General features: G+C 35.8%; 1 protein-coding gene across 3 annotated transcripts in view; it reads right to left on the bottom strand.

Annotated features, from left to right (window-relative positions):
• Nucleotides 1–4476: 4476 nt before the first annotated feature.
• Nucleotides 4477–22068, bottom strand: part of LOC127848789 (uncharacterized) — a 129141-nt gene continuing 111549 nt past the window's right edge. The window contains exons 1-4 of one of the 3 annotated variants that reach the window (XM_052381400.1): nucleotides 11755–11900; nucleotides 8671–8796; nucleotides 5531–5866; nucleotides 4477–5245 (exon numbers count right to left, since the gene is read on the bottom strand). In XM_052381400.1, the coding sequence (XP_052237360.1) occupies nucleotides 4634–5245; nucleotides 5531–5866; nucleotides 8671–8769 (1047 nt within the window). In that variant the 5' untranslated portion in view covers nucleotides 8770–8796; nucleotides 11755–11900 and the 3' untranslated portion in view covers nucleotides 4477–4633. Of the gene's footprint in view, nucleotides 5246–5530; nucleotides 5867–8670; nucleotides 8797–11754; nucleotides 11901–22068 lie in introns of those variants that run through there. The other 2 variants (XM_052381399.1, XM_052381398.1) reach the window with 2 other exon arrangements.

Here is a 22068-nt window from a genome sequence, read left to right as displayed (position 1 = left end):
CCCGGAATCCAGTGAGTCTTCGTATTTAAGCGTTACAATAATGTTGAATGTGCCACCGAGAGGAAAGAGAGAACATTTTGGATTATTATTAACGGAATGTTATGTCAGCTTCCGAAAATGACGGAAATCAAAAGACACCCGCCGACTATTGCCGAAGTCTATTAGTCACTGGTTAATAACTTTGCATTATACCACGATTTATAACAATTGACGATTGTACACAGCATTTTCGACAGACTGCGTTGTCTTTCTGATATATCCCCGTACAACCATTTTTGGATCACCTTAAGGGTTTTCAAACAAAAAATATCAGCTATGCTCAAGACTGGATAATTTTTTGTTGTATGGCAAGAAAACAAATCATTTCTACAAAGAAATGTAGCTTTTTTTGTAGTTTACCAACACCTTATGGCATCTGTTTTGCTCCACATACATAACTGCACACAATATTTTAATTATGTCAAACTTGACACTAGGAAATTTGCCATACTCTGAAACAGTTGTTATAATAAATTCAAAACGTTGTAAGTTAACTTATATAACTTATAACATATATGATCAGGTGGACGTTAACGTTAAATGTTCATTAACTGTGACGGATCTTGAACATACGGGCAAATAAGCCCATATTTTTTTCTTCAACGTCCTGTAATATATACATTTATAAGGTCTTTGAGACGATAGGACCAGTAGTTTGTGGTTAAAGAGTCTTTATGAAGCCTTAATTGATGTATTGTGAAATTCGTTTGGAAAATGAAAACTAATTTGTTAAAAATAATTTCAAAAATACAAGTAACCAGTTATAACATTTTTATTTCTGTTTAGTATTGATGCAGATAAGAGAAGACCCAGTTTTGTTAATCAGTGTTTGTTGTACAAAATACTATTAGCACGTTTAGAGCGATGCTAGGCCTCGGGTACTATCCATAGTAGCTGACAAACAATTGTTTTGAAAAAAGTCAATATTTTCCTTTAAATTTGCTTAATTTAGGAATGGTAGAATTTTGGAATGGTAAAATACACCAATGTTATCAAGATTCCAATAAATAATGACATTGTATACCGTTCTTATTGTTGATTTTATATTATATCAATGTGTTGTTGAATACGTAAATAAAGTGTGTGCGCGCATACTAGCTTCGGGTATAAAGTTATGTATTTCCGTGAATGATCAAAAAGTTTGTTATTGAAAAACGGCAGTGGGGAATACATGTATGTTATATCATATTCAGGTCGATCAGTCACTGAGTATAGTCAATGAATGTGAACTTTCATATAAAAATGCTCTATAACATCAGTCTCTGAATTCAGATAAAAAGCCTCCAAAATGCAGGATTTTTCTTTTCATTTTCAAAATTTTCTAGAGGAAGGATATCCAAACCCCCAATTGCAGAAAGGGAACAACCTCTCCCCACCTACCGCTTGGCATCTTCGTTGCTGAATAACAATCGTTGATGGGAAAATTCGCACCCCCCTTTTCAAATCTCTGGCTACGGGCCTGAATTAGTCTGTCCTAATTCTTAGTTTGACAGAAATGAGTTTCCAAGCGTCTTACTAGAATTGTTTCGACAATACATCCGCCTTTCCGCCCGTCACACTGATCGTCCCCACCCGAGATCTGAGACATTAATTATCAGAATGTGATGAAAATTGATATGTGTCGCATAATTGGTGTATTTTAGGTATATTCCTTGTTCGCTATAATATAAACCCTGGGGCTACGTCAGTGTTGCTTGGGACTAATTAATGTTGACAGCAGGTACACGCTTTCCACTAGCTACAGTCCATTTTAATTATAGGATATAATGCATGCCTTGGTTTACGTCAGTATGGCCGAAACTCACTAATTTGTTGACAGTTGGTGTACGCTGGTAAATGGGTTCAGTCCGTTTAAATTATGAGATCATGACAAGATTACATAGTTAATAGTGGTTTGTTTCCGTGTCGGTGCAATCACCAGATAATAAACACGCACGTATGTGCATTTCAACAAATTGGTTTGACCCATTAAGTTGACATGTTTATGTAACGATTCATGTATATAAGCGATACGTTTTGGGCACTTAAAATAATAAGGGTTTAAGACATAGTAGAAACTCTGGGGGTTATTTTCAGAACCCAACCCCACGTGGGGTGGGGTGGGATCCTGCCTGGATGGATTTGGACGGAGTTTGTCATGTCTTGGAAACGTTGTTAGTTACTTAGAGAATTATATAGACTTATAAATATTGCATTAACAATTAATGTAAAGAATCATACGGACTTGGAAACCTTATGTTTACATCTAAATAAAGAGTAAAGAACTAGCCATCGAGTTTATTTACATGTGTTACTACGGCACATATGCAGCCTCTCTTAAGGCTGGAAATGCTCACCCTTGTCAGGTCGTACCGGTCCAATGATTGTAAGGGATCGTTTAACCCTTTGATTTTAGATTTGCTGCTTTTTGTTTCCGCTCGAGATTTAAGACACGAATGATTCAAATGTGATAAACTTGATATGCAGCATCCCTTTAGAGTGGACATGCACATCCTTGCTAGTTTGTTTGGGTTCAATGATTTTACAGGGAGTTTTCGCCCCTTTGCTATTAATGTGTTTTTTTCGTTTTAACTCAAAACCCAAACATCGACAAAGCGTATCATCAGGGCGCATCCATTTGCTTCACTGATATTCTTGTTGTTAACGTCCGCTAGACTTTTAAAGTCGATCAAATCAAATAAATTGTGTGATTTCGTTTGTTATAAATAATTAAATGAGATTCTTCGAAACTTATCGCGCATTTTATTTCATAGTTTGGAACCAACGCAGGCATTCTTATGTCAATTTTTGCTGTACAAACTGTTATCTACGGTATCCGGAGAAGTGCCCCCCCGGAGAACTGCCCCCCGGAGAACTGCCCCCTTATTTTAAAGGTGGCGGAGAGGTGCCCCCCCATCAAATCGGTAGGGGCGGAGAACTGCCCCCCTGTCAGAATTTAGTAGGCGGATATCTGCCCCCCCCCCCCATCAAATCTGTAGGGGCGGAGAACTGCCCCCCCGGTGTCATATTAGTTATTAGTTACGTAGTGAAAACAATACTTACGGGTAATTTTACGTTATCGCCGTACACATTTTATCCGGTAACAATTTAATTTCAGTACAAGTATATTACCATTTATCGAACTGAATAACACAAATTGTCTAGAGGTATGTGATAATACTGTTTAAGGCCCTTGGTACGCATCTGCACCACTCACTATACATGAATGCCTTGTAAAAGTCGTGTTTTAATAAGAGCGCGAAACATAGTCGAGATCCACACAGGAAACGCGTGCGTGTTAATACTGGCAATGTGTTGCAACTAAATATAGACGTGCAACTCGGTACTTATGGAGGAAAAGTTACATCGGAATTAATTTACATTATAAAGATAGTATTGACCCATGGAAAAAAGTTAATTGACATATAAAAAAGTAAATTAATAGGCAAGGCAAAGGCAATAATTTAGCTGACTTGAAGAAAAAAATGAAGTGAAGTTGAATTTATAAGCAATTTATTTATGTTGTTTAGTTAATTCATGTCTTCTAGCACCTTATCCGTCGGTAGCATCGCCAGACCGTCGAGTCGTCCGCAGTTTGCATTTTGAGCAGATCATGTCGACATGCCAAACAAACAAAATCGGTAACAGTTGCTTTAATTAGCAGCTAATAAGGCAGGCAGAGAACTTGTTACCGTTAACGATAAGTACCGCGATCTTTTAATCTTTTAATTGGTAGACCGGACCGACCTTAATTGTTAAGAACTTGTTAGCTTTGAATAAAGCCGCATACGGGTTTATTATATTGAACCGTCCAAATCCGTAATTGGCGAAAACAAACAAATAAATTATTGTTTTCAGCTGGCATAAGGATGGATTAAATTGCATGCTAATTGTTTGTTTTTATTACGGGGAAAATGTCAAATAATTCAGCCGCGATAACTTTTTATTAGCAAAAAGCTATTTGTTTTTCTTTGTTCACATTGACGAAAATCACGTGATTATAAAGTTGGCGACGTGACGACGTCCATGCCGAGGTAGGTATTTTATGCCGTTTTAAAACTTTTATTACTTGTACAACTTTATATTACTTTTGACATTTCACTCAATTTCCATACATAATAGCAAGAAAGTTACTGGCGTTATTGTCATTATAATACTCGCTTTATATATCACCGCTATTTCTTTAATTAGGGGGCACTTCTCCGGGTCATCAATTCTGACAGGGGGGCAGTTCTCCGCCCCTTATTAATCAGCAGGGGGGCAGTTCTCCGCCCTATACAAAAACAGTGAGGGGGCAGTTCTCCGCCCAGTGAAAAATCTTTGGGGGGGCAGTTCTCCGGGGGGGCACTTCTCCTAGAGCCGTTATCTACTGGTAGAGTTCTTATGACTAGTCAGCGTAAGAGCTGTTGCTACGTGTCTTTAACGCTGGGGCAAACGGCATATCAAAAAGAGATCTGATTCAATACATCAATTATTAGCGATAACATAATCATATCGCGCACAAGCTAAGTAAAAAGTATAATACATACAATTATTCGAACATTAGTATACCGAGTAAATACAGTCAATTCAACGATTTCAATATGGAATGCGATAAATCTTTTACAAACATGTTTTAAAACCCCTGTGAAATCAACTTTTGAATAGTTGCTTTTAGAGGTTCATAATTCATGGCATTTCCAGCTGATACTTTTCCAGACTCGAAAATCTCCCATTTACCGTGCTTGCCACGTGACAGCGAGCACATGACCACGGCCTGGTATGCTCCAGCGTGCTGGAATGTTGTCTTGCAGAGGTCCTTGCCAGGTTTGGAAGCCTCGTAAAACTTCAAACTGGGGTTCGGATATCTTGAGATGTTTGGAGAATTCCACGCGCTCAAAGTAAAGAACAAATGCGTTACGGTAGATGGCATATTCTTGAGCGAAACATTCATCGTATGGTGTCCTTTTCTTCTGAGGTTATCCATTATGTCACCGGAGTGACGTATTGCAGCAAAAGGACGTGTGTGGCCATAATCGCATAGGGAGTAGAACTGCGTCCCACTGAATATAAGACACGATGCATCAAGGTAATCTTTCCGACCTAACGGATAGCCCCAGTACAAATCAAACACAACATCATTGAAACTTTCTGGAATGGCAAAGAGTAACACCACCAGCATAATTGTGGAGTTTGGTTGTACGCTGAAATGACTGAGTCTTGCCTTTGAACCATTGTCCAAATAGTCCTGAAATACAATATATGTATTGGAATGTTGCATTTCTAATGAAACAGTCATGGGTGGTAGGTGTTTTTTTCTCCATAAAACATTATTTCCGAAGTATGATAGTTACTGCCAAAAAAAACCACAAGAAATATGGAATTTGCGAAATATTAAGAGGTAGCATTAAGTACATCGTATTTAATTAAAACCATGTTGCAAACATGGCAACCATTGTCTTGAAGAATTCAACCTAATGCAAAGAATACGCCAAAGAAATAGGGAATGAATTACAACAGTACATTAATTTACCGTAAGTTCTGTATCCCTGTAGAGTAGTTTCTGTTTGTTTACGTCGTGTTTCAGTTCTTGCTGAACCTTAAACTTCAGATCCAGAACATCCATGTTGGGATTGAAAGGAATCGTAACACTCTCTCCTGTTAGAAGCGAAACTGTCAACCGTCCATTGTTCAACAATGACACGACCGATGGTGTAGTAGGAACGTAGTCATCGGTTATATCGTACATCTTAAACATGTCATCCAGTATGGCTTGGAAAAACTTCAGTGTTGGATCTTCCAGTGTGGCGGGCTGATTGCAGTCGGGGTGCGGGCATTTTGAAGTGTCCTTTACCGCTTTCATGGTGCACTGTGAAATTGATATGGCATTTTACAATGCTAATGACGAGATATTAAAATGTGACATGTATGCAGACTGTATGTGGGACTGACAGAACGAATTACGCTGAAAATACCATCGACTCGGGATTGGTATACACTGTTTAACTCTGTAGATGTAAACATATTTTTATTTTTAAGTTAACGCCGATTATTTACCGTAACTTTGCTCTATCCCGATTACAGATATTTGAATTAAGCAAGTCCATATTTTCATCTTTGATGTCATATCTATCAAATATGAACAGTTAGTTACAATTGGCCATACGCGTTTTGCTTTAAAAAGCCCCCCCCCCCCCAAAAAAAAAGAAAAGAAAATATTTTTTTATCAATAAAGACACTGTCTAAATTGAAAGATATAAACGTGCATATATATCATATCGAGGTTTCAACTCGTCAGATAAAACATGAACTATTTTGTAATCCATACTAACGTACCCAAGTTGTTTTGTTCATGCAACTTGAAACATACGTAATGAACACTGGATACTACTGAAGGCAATCGTGAGCTCTTGTTGCAACGAAAGTTATGTTCGGCTTGGTGAAATAAAATAGTTATTTCGTAACATAAAGGTAAATAACATAATGCAACCTCGAGACGCAGTTAGACATTATTAAATGCATTTATACTGTCTGATAGTGACAATTAGTACACGCGTTTTTTTTACATAAGCGACCCCTCTCACGGCGCATGTGAACTTAGTTGAGCTCTGCCTCATTGGGTCATTGTCGACTTGAAATGGCTTGAAGTCACCCGGGGATGACTAGAAGCCGATTCTTGTCACCCTATGGTGACTTCCAGCCGATTCATGTCACCCTGGGGTGACTTCAAGCCGACCGGGTGACTGGAATCGGCTTGAAGTCACCACAGGGCGACATGAATCGGCTTCTAGTCTCTCCGGGTGACTTCAAGCCATTTCATGTCGACAATGACCCAAAGAGCATAACGCATTAGGTCATTGTCGACCTGAAATGGCTTGAAGTCACCCTAGGGTGACATGAATCGGCTTCTAGTCATACTAGAATACTAGAAGCACACAATAGCGTCTGTATGTCAAAATTCGTCCCAACGTTCGTGAGTTTGGTATGTTGCTACGAAACGCGCCAGCTCATCAAACAATGCAAGCTCAGGCGCAGAAAGACCCTTTAAACGTCTTAATACACACATACACTTGGAGACTTTTCTAACGCAACACTTTTCAAACTTGAATATCTCTGTTATGAGTAAAGATTTTTGATTTAAAATGTTCAATGTGATCATTTGACTACATTCTGAACAAGCTCAAGATAAAATAATTCATCCTTTACGATCGAATTTAGCACGTGGGGTATGTATGGTGTCATCTGTTTGCACGTGGAAATGGTGCAGTGATTATTTGGCTTTTATATGTTACAGCCTGTGCCATTTGAATTGGAAAAATTAGCGCGATAAACCATGAAATTGGGAAAAATTAAACATTATAAATATATTTATAAGAAACAGAATTAATATTGTATTTAAGTGCATGTTCAGAAGGTTTTCTAGCCATTTTGGGAAAAGGAGTCTGGTCAAATTGGGATTTTTTTTAATCAATAAAAGTGGCAAATTTGGGAATTATTTATGACAAAAAGGACTACTAGTATATTAAAGTTATATATTGTGTGCGATGTTTAGAAAATAAAGTTGAGATATAGAGTTTAGAAATCATAATTAAGTCATAAGAGACTTCTTTCTTAAAATGAAGAAAAACACTTTTTTTACTTCTTTGGGAATTGATGTTTTTTTGTTTTGGACATTTTGGTCAGATTTTTGGGGAAAAACGTCCAATTTTGCGATTGGGAAGCAGCTGAATATCGGTGGTAATTTTGGGCAAAAAATCACTGTGGTGAAACGCAATATTATTCTAAATCTGTTTTAATTTTGTCATTTAAGGTGGATTCTTACATCAGGATAACATAAAACTATTTTTTTTAATGTATGGCTCATATGAATATTAAAGAGCGCATTTTGGCATATTGCAGGTTACCTGCAAGTGGACTGGAGACTTTTCTTACGCGACAAACTTTAATATCTCTGTTAATATCTCTGTTATAAGTAAAGATTTTCATTCGCAATTGTATTTGTGATCATTTGACTACATTCGGTGCAAGCTGACGATTAAGTCATTCATCCGTGACGATCAGATGCTTTATCACGTGGGGTGGGAAGCATGCAATTTTCCAAAATGCGCGGTTTCACCTCTACATATTCATATGAGCCATATTTTTTGTTTTAATTAATTTTATGTTTTTCTGGTGTAAGAACCCACCTTAAATGATGAAATCAAAATAAAGTTCTAATACTATTGCGTTTCATCATTTCCACGTGCAAAAAGACAAAACTATACAGTACATACCCCACGCGCTAAAGCGTCCAATCGTCACGGATGAATGATTTTATCTTGAGCTTGCTAAGAATGTAGTCAATGATCACATTAAAAAAATTAAATCAAAATTTACTCATAACATATATATTCAAGTTTGAAAAATGTTGCGTTAGAAAAGTCTCCAAGAGTACATTGCATTCTGCTGAGAACGTTTCGTGAACACAAGAGGAGAAAACGACACAAGTTTCGGCATCTACGCACGGGCGAACAAACAAATGCATTGTGAAACTTTAAAGACATAATTTAAGGAGTTTAAACTGGGCAAAATTTGAACAGATGAATACATAAATTTACGAGTCAACGAATGATCGACTAAATAAATATAAATCTAAATATATAAAATATAATCAACAAATGAATAAGGACTCACTCTTAAGCAGCACAGAATCGGATGAAAGCAGTTTTCGGTAACAGTTGACGGTGGAAATTCATTTGGTAACTTCTCAATATCGCACGTTATACACGCCATTTTTAATTGTTTACGCAGCCCTACACATAGTCCAAAAAATTAGACGTAAAAATTAGACGTAAGCTACCCCGCTTACGTCTAAACGGCTACCGTCGTTTTCCTATAGCAAATTGAGTTCAACTTAAACTTCAGTTTTTCTCGTTAAATCTTTGCTAATGCATAAAATTATCATTAATTAGACATAAATGTGAGCGATTACCTCTTAAATGTGTAAAAATTGTGCTTTTAAACCACTTATGTACATTTTTAAAAATAAACCTACACAACACACGAAGTGTGTTTGTCGTTTATAGAATTACATTGAATTATATTGAACGAAATTATTTTTTGAATAGGTTACACATAACCAATTGTTGTTGTACAACAAACCACATCACTTTTTAGCTTTCTGTACTTTTTAATTAAATGAAACCTATATGTGTGTGTTAAAACTACCAGTTGTATCACGAAGTGTATATTGAGTATGTGACCCTTACTGTAGTAAATTCAATCTTGTGCAAAAACTATTCATCCGATTTTATTGGTTTATACGTTATCTTGTTGCTTATTAATTCCTCTTTCAAAAAATATACGTTTTAGTATACTCCCGTTGCTATTAATGGATTTATAGCGAGATAAACACAAGAAATACACATTTTATGTCTTACCACCGCGCGTTTTACCGTGTTGTGGCTATCGATCTTGTACAATGAGCGTACAGCGAAGCGCCGAGGTTATACATTTTGATGTACCCACTCACGTCTTTTGTTGAATTATAGTTTCATTTCTCGGCCGATTTTGACAAATTATATATCATTAGAAAGCTTACGTTACGTAGTAAACAGATATATGAACATATATTAAGTTTTTCTTCTGATTTCGACAGCCCGGCGAGTTATAACTTTAACTTTTGCAAATATCATACCGTATTGGAGTTTTAGAATCTAGATTTACGGTTGACATGTTCGTACTTAATACCAATTTGTAGCGTTCTTCTGATTTCGACAGCCCGGCGAGTTATAACTTTAACTTTTGCAAATATTATACCGTTTTGGAGTTTTAGAATCTAGATTTACGGTTGACATGTTCGTACTTAATACCAATTTGTAGCGTTTATATTTGGAGTTCAGTTTTAAAAATTACATCTTGCTTAGGAGAATAGAATTCTGTATACGATAGAAAAAAAAATTGTTTAAAAACGAAAGTAATTAAGGAATGAAGGCGGAAGAAAGTAGCGCGCGTTCCTAACGCACTGAACTGATGCTACGGTCTTGGCGATTATGCTTTTGTTTAGAAACCGGCCATTGAATTTCCTTTGCCATGATTATTATATTTTTTATGGAATATATTGTGGTATTTTGTTCACGAAACATATCAATAAAGCTTATTATAAATAAATCTTAATAAATTAACGATTTCAGCTCTTGTTTATAACAAAGAAATATAACTCTCGATTTTATTCGGCTTTGCATGCATACTTGAAATAAAATGGGTGTCAAAAACATTCATCGTTTGCTGTTAATTATCAACGAGGGAATTATGTATAATTATATGAAATGTTATTTACCTTAAATTATCAATTTATTAAAGATTCTTGAAAATCACAGTCGGTGTTACGCGGGTCATTTCGTATTTTGACATCAGGGCATCATGTCCAACTATTCAAAATCAGATTTATTTTCACTGGGACGATGACGGCTTAGATTAAGACAGGCAGACAGATAGTTTATTCAGACTTATACAACAGTACATCGTCTTCAACTCAAATATATGAATTATTTTTAGACGAATTGTTAGGTGATTACACATATAGCAGTGATGATTCTGAGAATGTTGCCATGTTCCTTATCCGTGTAATCTAGAGTCCGTGGTTTGAGCATTTTTATCGCGGTGTTCAACAAAAGATATCTCAATAATCTTGTTTATTGATAGATCTGTGGTTTTATTGTCCCTGTGTTCAGCACAAACCAATTATCTCTTTATGATCAGATACTGTGCCGACCAATACTAAATAACAGTATGGTGTCATACGCCACAGCAGGGACATATACTTGTGATCATGGAGTCTTAGTGCAAGACTTTAAAAAGTATGTTGTTTCGCTTGCGGTTGTTAAAGCCAAAACGGGGCTTCCCAGCTGGCACAGCTGCTACAGCTGCTGATATTCGGATCTGAATACCTAAACTTATTCAGACCTTATTCTTAACCGTTGCGCGTTTTACGATATCGGATTTTAGGCGGGAATACAACTCAGTGAAACTATTCAATTTCTTATACAACATTAAGCATATTAACAGTTATTGAAATTAACAATATCAGCGACATCTTTTTAAAGACTAAACACGTTTTCAAGTATCGAATTTAACATGTCAATAAAATATATTAATACCAAAAAAGGTTTCATTTAATATTGTTCACATTAAACCTTTAAATGAAAGTGTCGCTTTAACTATTTTCCGTGTCTTATTAAGCCGCGAATCGTTTGCTAAAAACAGCTAACAAAAAGGGCTACACGTTCTAATTCTTAATGAAATACAAAAATAAGTATAACATAATTATTAACGTCCATAAACACACACGGCAAGATCAAAGTTTTAATGGAAAACTAATATGACATTCCACGTAAATTATTATTTTCGTCTAAATCGAATACTATATGTAGAGAAACAATGTATTTATAACCGACCAATGAGGTAACATTATGCAACTTTCAATTTACACAGTGCTATATGGCAACAATATGGAATTTGAACAGTGGTAGTGTTTTAAGGTCTGGACTATCATTACTTGTAAGTTTGTATAAACATTTTTCTAATGCAATTAGTAAAATAATGTTTATATTTTATGTTTAATAATTTATTGCATGATTATTCTGTGCTGTTATATGAATTTGATGCCGTTAAAGCTTCCGACATGAATTCATGTCGGAACGATGCTATTGCAAAATAACGTTAAACGATATGAGGTCGATGTAAATCGACCTCATATTTATAGGAGTACCCTACACAGAAACATGTACGTTGACTATAATGACGTTGTTTGTCATTTTCAGTAAACACAGTTTTCTATAAATATGTACTCCGATTTTTAAAAAACGGTTTTGTTTTAGATAATGCATGTGACTTTCGACAAAACCTGAAGCATTGATTAATATAGAGGTATTGTGAGGGGTAGATTTGTTATTAAATCTCAATCCGCACGTGATTTTTACGTGTATATTTTCAACATTCACGTTCATTCTGTATTGAAATATATTACATAAATAAGAACAGTATTGTGTGTTCTCTCTCATCTTATTGCATTTTCGTTTTGAACACATACACTGTGTAATACCCCATTTGGCCCTTCGTGCTTTATCGTCCAAGGACGAAGTTTATTTACCGTATTAAAGGTTGTTTCTCAAGTTGAAATGATTACATTACCATTGTAAACTTTAAAGAGAAAACACGTTTTTTTTTTCATTTCCTTCTGCAGATACGAAGTATTTTTAGTGATCACGAACGCTCGTTTGGAAACATGTAGACAAATTCATCAATGAATAAAATGCTACTATTGCAATCAGAGGAGCCCGTATGGCAAGCGGTTCGACGCATAATCCCAAGAAACTAGGTTTTTCATGAGAACCTAGGTTCTCATTCTAAGAACCTAGGTTCTCTCTTGTAGATTGCACATGGCTTCCAGAACACAAGTTTGTATTCGATATCATAGGTTTTCACCAGAACCCAAGTTATCATAAAATGTGCATCAAACGGCGATAGCCTAGGTTCTTATTTAAAAACCAAGGGTCTGGTAAGAACCTGAGAACATAGGTTCTCATGAAAACCTAGTGTCTTGGGATTATGCGTCGAACCGCCTGATATAACCCGTGGTCTTCATTTGGGAACCATAGTTCTCATGAGAGCCTAGGTTCCCAGAATTACACTGTGAAAACCATATTTATCATGACGAGAACTTAAGTTCCCATCCATGTTCTCGGTGAGACGACGCACATAGGCACATATAGAACATATAGGTTCTCATGAGAATCATTTCAGAACCCCGGTTTTTATAATCCCAAGAAACTAGGTTTTTCATGAGAACCTAGGTTCTCATTCTGAGAACCGAAGTTCTCGTTCGATTTCCAAGGTTTTCACAAGAACCTAGGTTCTCGACAGCTTTTCGCGTCGTTCTCTCGGATATCCTTAGTTTTCATGAAAACACAATATTTCATTTGGGATCATAAGTTCGGCTAAGAACCTAGGATCTTAGAATGAGAACCTATAGGTTCTCATGAAAAACTTAGTTTCTTGGGATTATGCGTCGAACCACTTGCCATAGGTAATCACGTGAAACACAAGATGGCGACGTCCATGCCGGGACAGGTGTTTTTGCCGTTGTATACCCTTTTATAACTGTTATTGATTGTTTCCATGCCGCTCACTTTCCAGCCATATCAGCAAGAAAGTGATAATTTTATTTCGTATTAAAATTCGTTTTTTATCTCGACTTCACTTGCTTCGAATTTATTTTCTTACAGAGAGCTGTTATTTTGTGACCCGCTAAGATATTTCGCAGCGAAATAAGTCTATATATAGAGCGAATATTAAAACGATATACACGCATATCACTTTCTTGCTGATATGGATGGAAAGTAAGTGACATTTCAACAATCAATTATTTACCAGTAATAAAGGGCATACAACGGCAAAAAATACCTGTCTCTGCATTGACGTCGCCATATCTTTTATGTCTCTCGATAACCCCCTCTGGCAATGGTCAAATACACCACATTTTAAAGGATGCAGCATAACGGTTTGCGATGATGCTAGCCGAATGTTGAGCTTAAAGCTGTAGTGTTTCATATAGAAATAACGAGCGGATGCAAGAGATCTACACTCTAGTTTTCAAATCATTAGATTGGTTTCGCATCTTCCTTTTTATTAGCCAGGGCTTGTTTATTTAGCAGCCCCGTTCTTAGATTCAACAACTATTTTCATATGGTATTTTATGCGCTTTCATAATGTATATCATGTAATAAGTGCTATTCATTATCTCCCTACTCTGATATACACACGTCATGTTATGTAGTTTTATACTTGTAGTTTGGTTGCTTATAAGGAGCACTTATACTTCCTTGCTATGGTAGTGATTGATTTACAAACATTTTAAAATATTTAGTTTGCGTAATATGGGGTTCAATCACAAACACCGTGCACTTTTTTTAATGCAATACGTTCCATCTCGCGGTATTCGAAGGTCAGTGTGCGGTTATCCTGACCGGAAATTGTCACTGAAAGTCAGAACTGGCAAGCGACAGTTGACCGTTTGTATTAAAGCCCCATAAACACTCAAAATCAATGATATTTCGTAAAGATACTTCGTAAAATATTTCGTAAAATAAAGTCAACCCATAAAAAATCGGTGTTCCTCATGGCAATAGCCAAAATTTCAGCACTACATGTGGTATGGTATCGTAGTTGAACTACGTCGTGCTTCCGACGCTGTCCGAAGCTTATGTCGCGTTCGCTCGTAAGTGTGATTCGCGGGATATTCACATGGAATATATTGTAACACAAAATATAAAAACGAGCATTTTGTATCTCGTTAAATCTATGTTACCTGACCACATCTATCGTTAAAATTTTGACTTTTGCTGTAACAGGGTGCATGATCAACGGGGCTCGATAGGGTTTGTTTACACACGGGCTGAAGTACGATAGTACGATGGCGATAACGCGATAGCACGATGGCGACAATGCAATAGTACGATGGCGACAATGCGACAACGCGATAGTACGATGGCGACAATGCGATAGTACGATGGCGACAGTGCGACAATATGATGGCGACAGTGCGATAGTGCGATTTCGACAATACGATAGTGCGATATTACGATGACGACAGTGTGACAGTACGATGGCGACAGTGCGATAGTACGATGGCGACAATGCGATGGCGACAGTGCGACAATATGATGGCGACAGTGCGATAATGCGATTTCGACAATACGATAGTGCGATAATACGATGACGACAGTGTGACAATACGATGGCGATAGTGCGATAGTACGATGACGACAGTGCGACAATACAATGGCGACAGTGCGATAGTACGATGGCGACAATGCAAAAATACGATTACGACAATACGACAACGCGATAGTACGATGGCGACAATGCGATAGTACGATGGCGACAATGCGATGATACGATGGCGACAGTACGATATGACTATCGCATTGTCGCCATCGTACTATCGCGTTGTCGCCATCGTACTATCGCACTGTTGCCATTGTAAATTGTCGCACTATCGCAATGTCGCCCTATGGATTTTAATGTGTTACAACCACGATGGGGCAACGGTATTCATACTGATTTTGTATGTGTTAACTTTACTTTTTGAAATATTTTACGAAATATTTTATGATTATGATTGTTTATGTGTTTATTATGTGTTTATGTGTTTTTTTAACACAGTCGGACTGTGATTTACTATCCAAAGGTACCATGGCAATTGTTTTCATAAAAAAAATGCAGTCAGACATAATTAAGTGATTTATTTGTCTGTAAAGAAAATTGAGCTTAAAATAAATACTTAAAAAAGATCTAACACCAATTTCAATTTTGAAGAACAACCTATTTTTATGCCATGTGAGGACGCATTGGATATGATCTAGTGTAGAATCATTTATAAGTACGTACACATGTGCTGTTTGCCTACATCCTCGCGTTCCATATTTCTTATGTTTCTTTTATCCTGCAAATACCTGAATATATAAATGTATAAAAGCATAGGAAATGTTATTTGTTGTCTGTATTGATTGAAAACGCGTACACACATGCTTAAACTTTAATATGCAGTATACACTGGATCTACATATGACGAACATTTTATGACACGCGATGGATAAGAGACTAGCAACTGAACACAAATAAAACAAGTCAACCTTTGTTTTAATGTATTTTTTTAAACCTCAATAGTTGACCTTTATCAAAGACCTATAGAATACATTGTATTCTTTAGGTCTTTGTATTCTATAGGTCTTTGCCTTTATTTTTATAATCAAAATCTACGCCGGTTATTTTTTTAATGTGTCGCGCTTATTTAAACTCAAACGTAGGACACGACCTTTATGAAAGTTTGTGCACAGTCTATATATAGGCACGTACATATACATAGTATACATAACCTGATTTTCAGAAAATATCGGAGAAGGCCGACCGCTTTGTATCCGGTGACAAAAGGCATTTGTCAGCGCAAAACCAAGCAGAAATGTAGGAATTGAGCAAATACACAGCACCATATGGGCGAGCTATCATGATGCAACTCTTTTCAGTAAGTAAATATTTTTGTATTGACTTCTATACTGAAGATTTTGTTTATTGTTCTTACATTCAATCAGGGACCTATAAAAATGTATAGGTTCCTGCATTCAATAAAGTTATTTTTAATATCGCTTTTGATTTTTTCTGACATTGCCGGATCACAGGTGTTGGGCGCGTGGCCAATTCACTGAAAGACTATCAACAGGTCATAAAACAACATTTTTCATCACTTTGAAAAAAAAAAAACTGATAAAAAATATTATATCAGAATTGTTTTTGTCAAAGTGATGAAAAATGTTGTTTTATGACATATTAATAGTATTTCAGTGAATTGGCCACGCGCCCAACACATGTGTGATGGATGCTGCTAATTTATTTGTACAATTGTTTCATTTGTAAATCTGTTTGTAGCTCACAATTCATCAATAGTTAGAGCTATTAGCCTATGTAACCCCAGTGCTCCAGCTAGGATTTGAAAAGGGCAGGGGGGGCTTTTTTGTCAAAAGGGCACTTTCGACGCGCAGTATATTGTCAAAAGGGCACTTTCGACGCGCAGTATTTGTGAAAATGGCACGTTCGAGCGCGCGGGTGTTTCTGAAATGCTTCCTATTGCATGTTAATTTATATGTTTTAAATAATTGTATTATTCCCATTATTATTAAACCATTCAAATATAATGTCTACAATGAGGATTAAAATAATCACAATGAAATAAGAGATTTATGGATTATCATATGTAAAAAAAAAAAAAAAAAAAAATTTTTTTTTTTTTTTTTTTGAGAGGGGGGGGGGGGGGGGGGGGGCAGGGCGGGGGTTCGGGGGGGGCAGGGCGGAGGTTCGGGAGGGCAGGGCGCGGCGCCCTTCGATTTAGGCCTAGCTGGAGCACTGTAACCCATTTGTCGGTGGCTGTGTAATGTTACTCTGTATGGTAAAGGTCTGCGTGTTACATCCAAAACCACTGTTGCTTCTGCTGCTGAGGTTTCTTTCCAAGTCCCATAACTCTGATCCGCAATTTTTTTAAATTAAGATCATTTATAGCTCCATAATTCACTGAAATGTTTGACCTTTACAGCTATGACCTAATAGTTATAGCCATACAACTGTTACCTTGCCATTATTTTGGCGTTTTTGTAATGTTATGGATAAGAGGGGACAGTGGTGTAGTGGTTCAGGTTGGAGGCTGGTCCTTGGATCGGAAGGTCCCTGGTTCAGGCACTATTTTTCTGAGCAAAATAATATTTTCATGCTTGCTCTTCTACACCCAGGTGTATAAATGGGTACCTGTGAGGGAAATAAACCAATGTGCCATGGCTGCATGCAGCACCGAATGTTAATGGATGACTTATATCCCAGTTATCAGAGGGTTAATGTGAAAGTTGGCAAAACATGCACACATTCACTTGTCATCATAGCAGACTATAAACCCGACCTTTAACCTATATTGAAGGTAGCCTACATGTAGGCTGAACAAGAGGTGAGTATTTGGTCAAGGTCACTGTTACTATCCAACAAGAGGGCCAATCCATGATGGCCCTTAAGCACTTACCTGAGTTAGACATATACCAATAAACAAACTCTGGAATTGACTAGATTCTCAGAAACCCCCTCATTCTATGGTAAAATCCAACACATTTAATATACATGTGTAGTTTGAAATTCACACCGTATCAACCATTTTCATTAGAATACAACTATCATTGGAGGATATGGGCAAGCATTGTTTTAACTTGGGCATTAAATCCGTTTTTCAAAAACAATGGGGATCTGGATTTAAACCATTATTAAAGACTTGACCTGGTGACCAAGTTTTTGACCCCACTTTACCCAGATTAAAATATGGTCAAAATATTATCAAGATAAATTTTCCGACCATCCTTGCTTAATCAAATGTTGCTTCTAGAATGGTAACAAGTATGTGACCAAGTGACCATGTTTTTGGTTGCAGACCCAGAAACAAACTTGGCCATGTGCAAAAAAAACTTTTTATGCCCCCTTCTTCGAAGTTTGGTAACTTTTGCAATATTGAATATAGCAACTTCATCTTTGGCATGCCTGTGTATCTCATGGAGCTGCACATTTTGAGTGGTGAAAAGTCAAGGTCAAGGTCATCCTTCAATGTCAAAGGACAAATATCATTGTATTTTTCTTTCCTAAAACTTTACCCTTCGTTGAAGTTTGGTCATAACTTTTTGAATACATGTGTATTGAAGATAGCAACTTTATATTTGGCATGCATGTGTATCTCATAAAGCTGCACATTTTGAGTGGTGAAAGGTAAAGTTCATCCTTCAAGGTCAAAAGTAAAAAAATACAATCCAAGGGAAGTAATAAGCTTTAAAAGGGAGATAATTTCTCAACCTGCCAAATGATATACAGTAGACTCTCTGTAAACTGGACGGTCTCGGGACCAGCCTGATCGTCCGGTTTTCAGAGAGTTCCGGTTTACCAGAATTTGCATATTGCCGAAATACACATGGTATGCATTGTGTACAGAATCACAGAAAAATAAAACAAACCATATACATTTACATGTAACATGTGATAACTGTACGCAGGTACTGATGATGTTAATTGCATTCTTAAAAAATGTGTTTTTAATCGATTAAAAGCAAAAAATATTCCATACCGACTTGTTTTGATTAATCCCAAAGTGAGCGTGGTGCTTTATACATGTACGTACGTGGCATTTGTCATATAGGCGAGTGACGACACAAGATTTTTGTAGATACACAATTTATTATATTAAACATACACACAAGCAAACAAAGCGTCATAATTATTTTTTAAGATATTTTTTAAGATATTCATAATCTCAAAACCTACTAATTATTGAAGTTTGCGATTTTCACGAAAAAGTCCAAGATCACTCTTTGCTTGAAAGCACATTTCTCCTTTATGTTAAAAACATGGCTATAAGATCTTTTAAAATAACCGAAAAGATCACAAAAAAGTGATCGTCGCAACGGCATGCATTAATTTTTTAATTAAATTGTTTATCATAGGCGATAATAAATAATTTATAAAACGATCGAATCAATCACTTTTTGGTGTTACCGCGAGTCTATTATAGACATTCACAGTTTGTTTTACATTACTTAATCGGACTCCCATAGCGCGGTAACGACTTGACACCTTTATGGTATGTTTAATCCGATTATCGATAATTGCGCGAGCAAAATGTGTGACACCGCACTCGCTGTGCTGACTAGGCATTGTTATTTCACGCCTCGGGCATCTTGAGAATTTAGACTGTCCGGTATACTTAATGTATTTTACGTTGAAAATGACCAAATTTACGGAGATACCCGTCCGGTTTCCGGTTTTCAGAGAGTTCGGTTTATTCAACATTTTTTAACAATGAAATAGAAGGAGAAAATACGGGACTGGCCCGACCATGCGGAATCGGGAGAGTTCCGGTATTCAGAAAGTCCAGTATTGGCAGAGTCTACTGTATTTAAATTTTATTTCAAAAAGCAGCGCAATAGGGGGCATTGTGTTTCTGACAAACACATCTCTTGTTTACATAGTTCTATTGTTAGTATCTGTATAACCACTCTGTAAATATGGATTTTTGTTCATGTTGTCGGAGTGTTTCTGTATCTTTAAAAAAAAGAAGAATTATTTGAGCAATGTACTCATGATTACACACAACTTATCACTTTTTGTGTTCACTTAGCCAATAATATGATTAAATATAATCCATTATAATAGTATATATACATAATATATATACTATATAGATTTAAACGACCATTAGATGGGTCTGTCTTTGAATAATTGAATTTTAAACTTGTTTGTATCATGTTTGTTATTCAATCCATTGAAATTGTACATAGTTGGTTTCATTACTAATTTAAGGGATTAATTAACCAGTCTCCACCTGTCAATCAAATTTTCCGATCAGCCAATCAGATATCGATTTTTCACACACCCCTTGGGCTCAGCAACGCTTATCTGGCCGCCATTTTGTCCGACAAACAAAGCGTGGAATGGACGTAATTTTTAAAAGTTTACACAGATTTTATATCAAATGCCTGATCATTACTGTTTGATCATTATTCAAAATTGTAGGTGCTATACATATTATATAAAAGGTCATTATTTTACCTTTATATTTCTTAAATATATGAACGAGTAATGAGAAAACAAACACTATAAATAGTTTGACCACAACAGTTGTGTGTTCTATAAAAGTGTTAAACCGTTTGATGCACACTATTATTAAGCAGTTTGGGCTACAGTTTTATTGTCACACGTGCTTATTAATAATCTCAGCGTAATTGTCGATAATTAATAAATGACAGTATGTTGCGCGGATCTCAGAATGAAGGAAAATTAAGCCATTGTTAGGTACTGTACACAAGAAAAGAAAACTATTTAATTACTTGAATGATTTCCAATTATATATTTATTTTCTGTGGATCATAATTAAACAAGGGAAATCATTATAAATTGTAAACTTAAATATTGTTTTAACTAAAGTAAAAACAACAAAAAGGTGATTTCAACGCGGCTTAGCCAGCTTTAGCAACTTAAAGTGTAAAATGTACGGCTTAAAATACAACAACTACAACATTTCTAATACAACATATATTGATTCGGGGAGAAATATGAACATTGCAATGAACATATAAGGTCCATCTTGTTATAAATAAAAAAATGCATAATATGCTTTTAAATATATTCCATTCGAATTCCATTACAGCACCGTAATACCAACAATTCATTTTTCGATAGTGAAATGCAACTGGTTCGCATGAAAAATACATGAAATAAAATGCATATCAGACTATCTGTTATTGAAAACCACGAAATTAGGCCTATATTAAATTCTGGTTACAATCAAAATTTAATTTATATCTAAATAAAAAGAATTGGTGTCTTTCTAAAAATAACACAATAAAACAAAGTTCCAAACCCATAATGATATAGATGTGTCATTTGCATTTAATAATAATATTTTCAAAAAAATAATTATAAATGAATAGCCACCAGATTCACTGTAAGGCTGTTTAATACAAGTTCAAAATCAATATGAAATGAATGCTCATTTTTACAACGGATTTTTATTTGACTCCCTATAATATGTATATGAAACGTTTCTGATAGTCAGTCTGTCGTTTACTCATTTTGTTTGATTACACCATTTGTTTCTAAAGCATTTATGATTGTATTTAGAGTTTTACAAAGCAGTTTAGTTAAGTGTGTGGCTTTAACAATTTAAATTGTAGAAAATATCATGATACATCTTTACAAATATAGTATTTCACTGGCCTAATCCGCTATCAATGCGATCTGCCTGTCGGGAGTTTTCTAATCACTAGACCACTTGACTAAGTGGGCGGAGCAATTGATAATTTGGGGACTGGTCAATTGATGATCAAGTCAAGTCAAGATCAACAGAGTAATGAACAGTTGTCAACATTATTTCAAAACAAATTTCCTGGATTCTTATAATAAGAACAAATAATTTCTCTAATTATTCATTCACCATCAAATATGCTTTCATTATAGCAGGTGATTGGCTGAAAATGTATAACATGCTATGAAATTTAATTGGGAATGAAAGTATATACATGTATATACAAAATAATTTAACTTAAACATTGTTGAATCAGACATTATACAAAGTTATTGAATTTAATTCATAAAGTTATATACAATTTCTTGTTTATTGCAAGTTGTATTATGACTCTTACAAGTTTTATAGATTCCAAATATATTAGTGAAATCCTACATGTAGTCATGCTTATGAAAATAAACGTTCTACTTTTCCAGTGTATTTATTTGCATTCAAGTTAAAGTGTAGCCCATTCAAATAATTATATGCATTGTGAAATTTAAGCTCCAATAGCAAAATAGAAACCTCATAATAGCACATGGTTCTTTATTTATGGCAAGGAGCCATTTGACACAATACAACAAAACATATCAGTTACATACAAATACAAAACAAACACGTGCAACTCAATAGAACTGGGGTCACCATCTAGGAACAGTCCATGCAAAGTTTTGGTG

Source organism: Dreissena polymorpha, chromosome 10 (genome assembly GCF_020536995.1).
Source record: "Dreissena polymorpha isolate Duluth1 chromosome 10, UMN_Dpol_1.0, whole genome shotgun sequence".
Taxonomy (NCBI): Eukaryota; Metazoa; Mollusca; class Bivalvia; order Myida; family Dreissenidae; genus Dreissena; species Dreissena polymorpha.
Note: the sequence above shows the minus strand (reverse complement) of the source record. Positions and strands in the feature narration are given on the sequence as shown.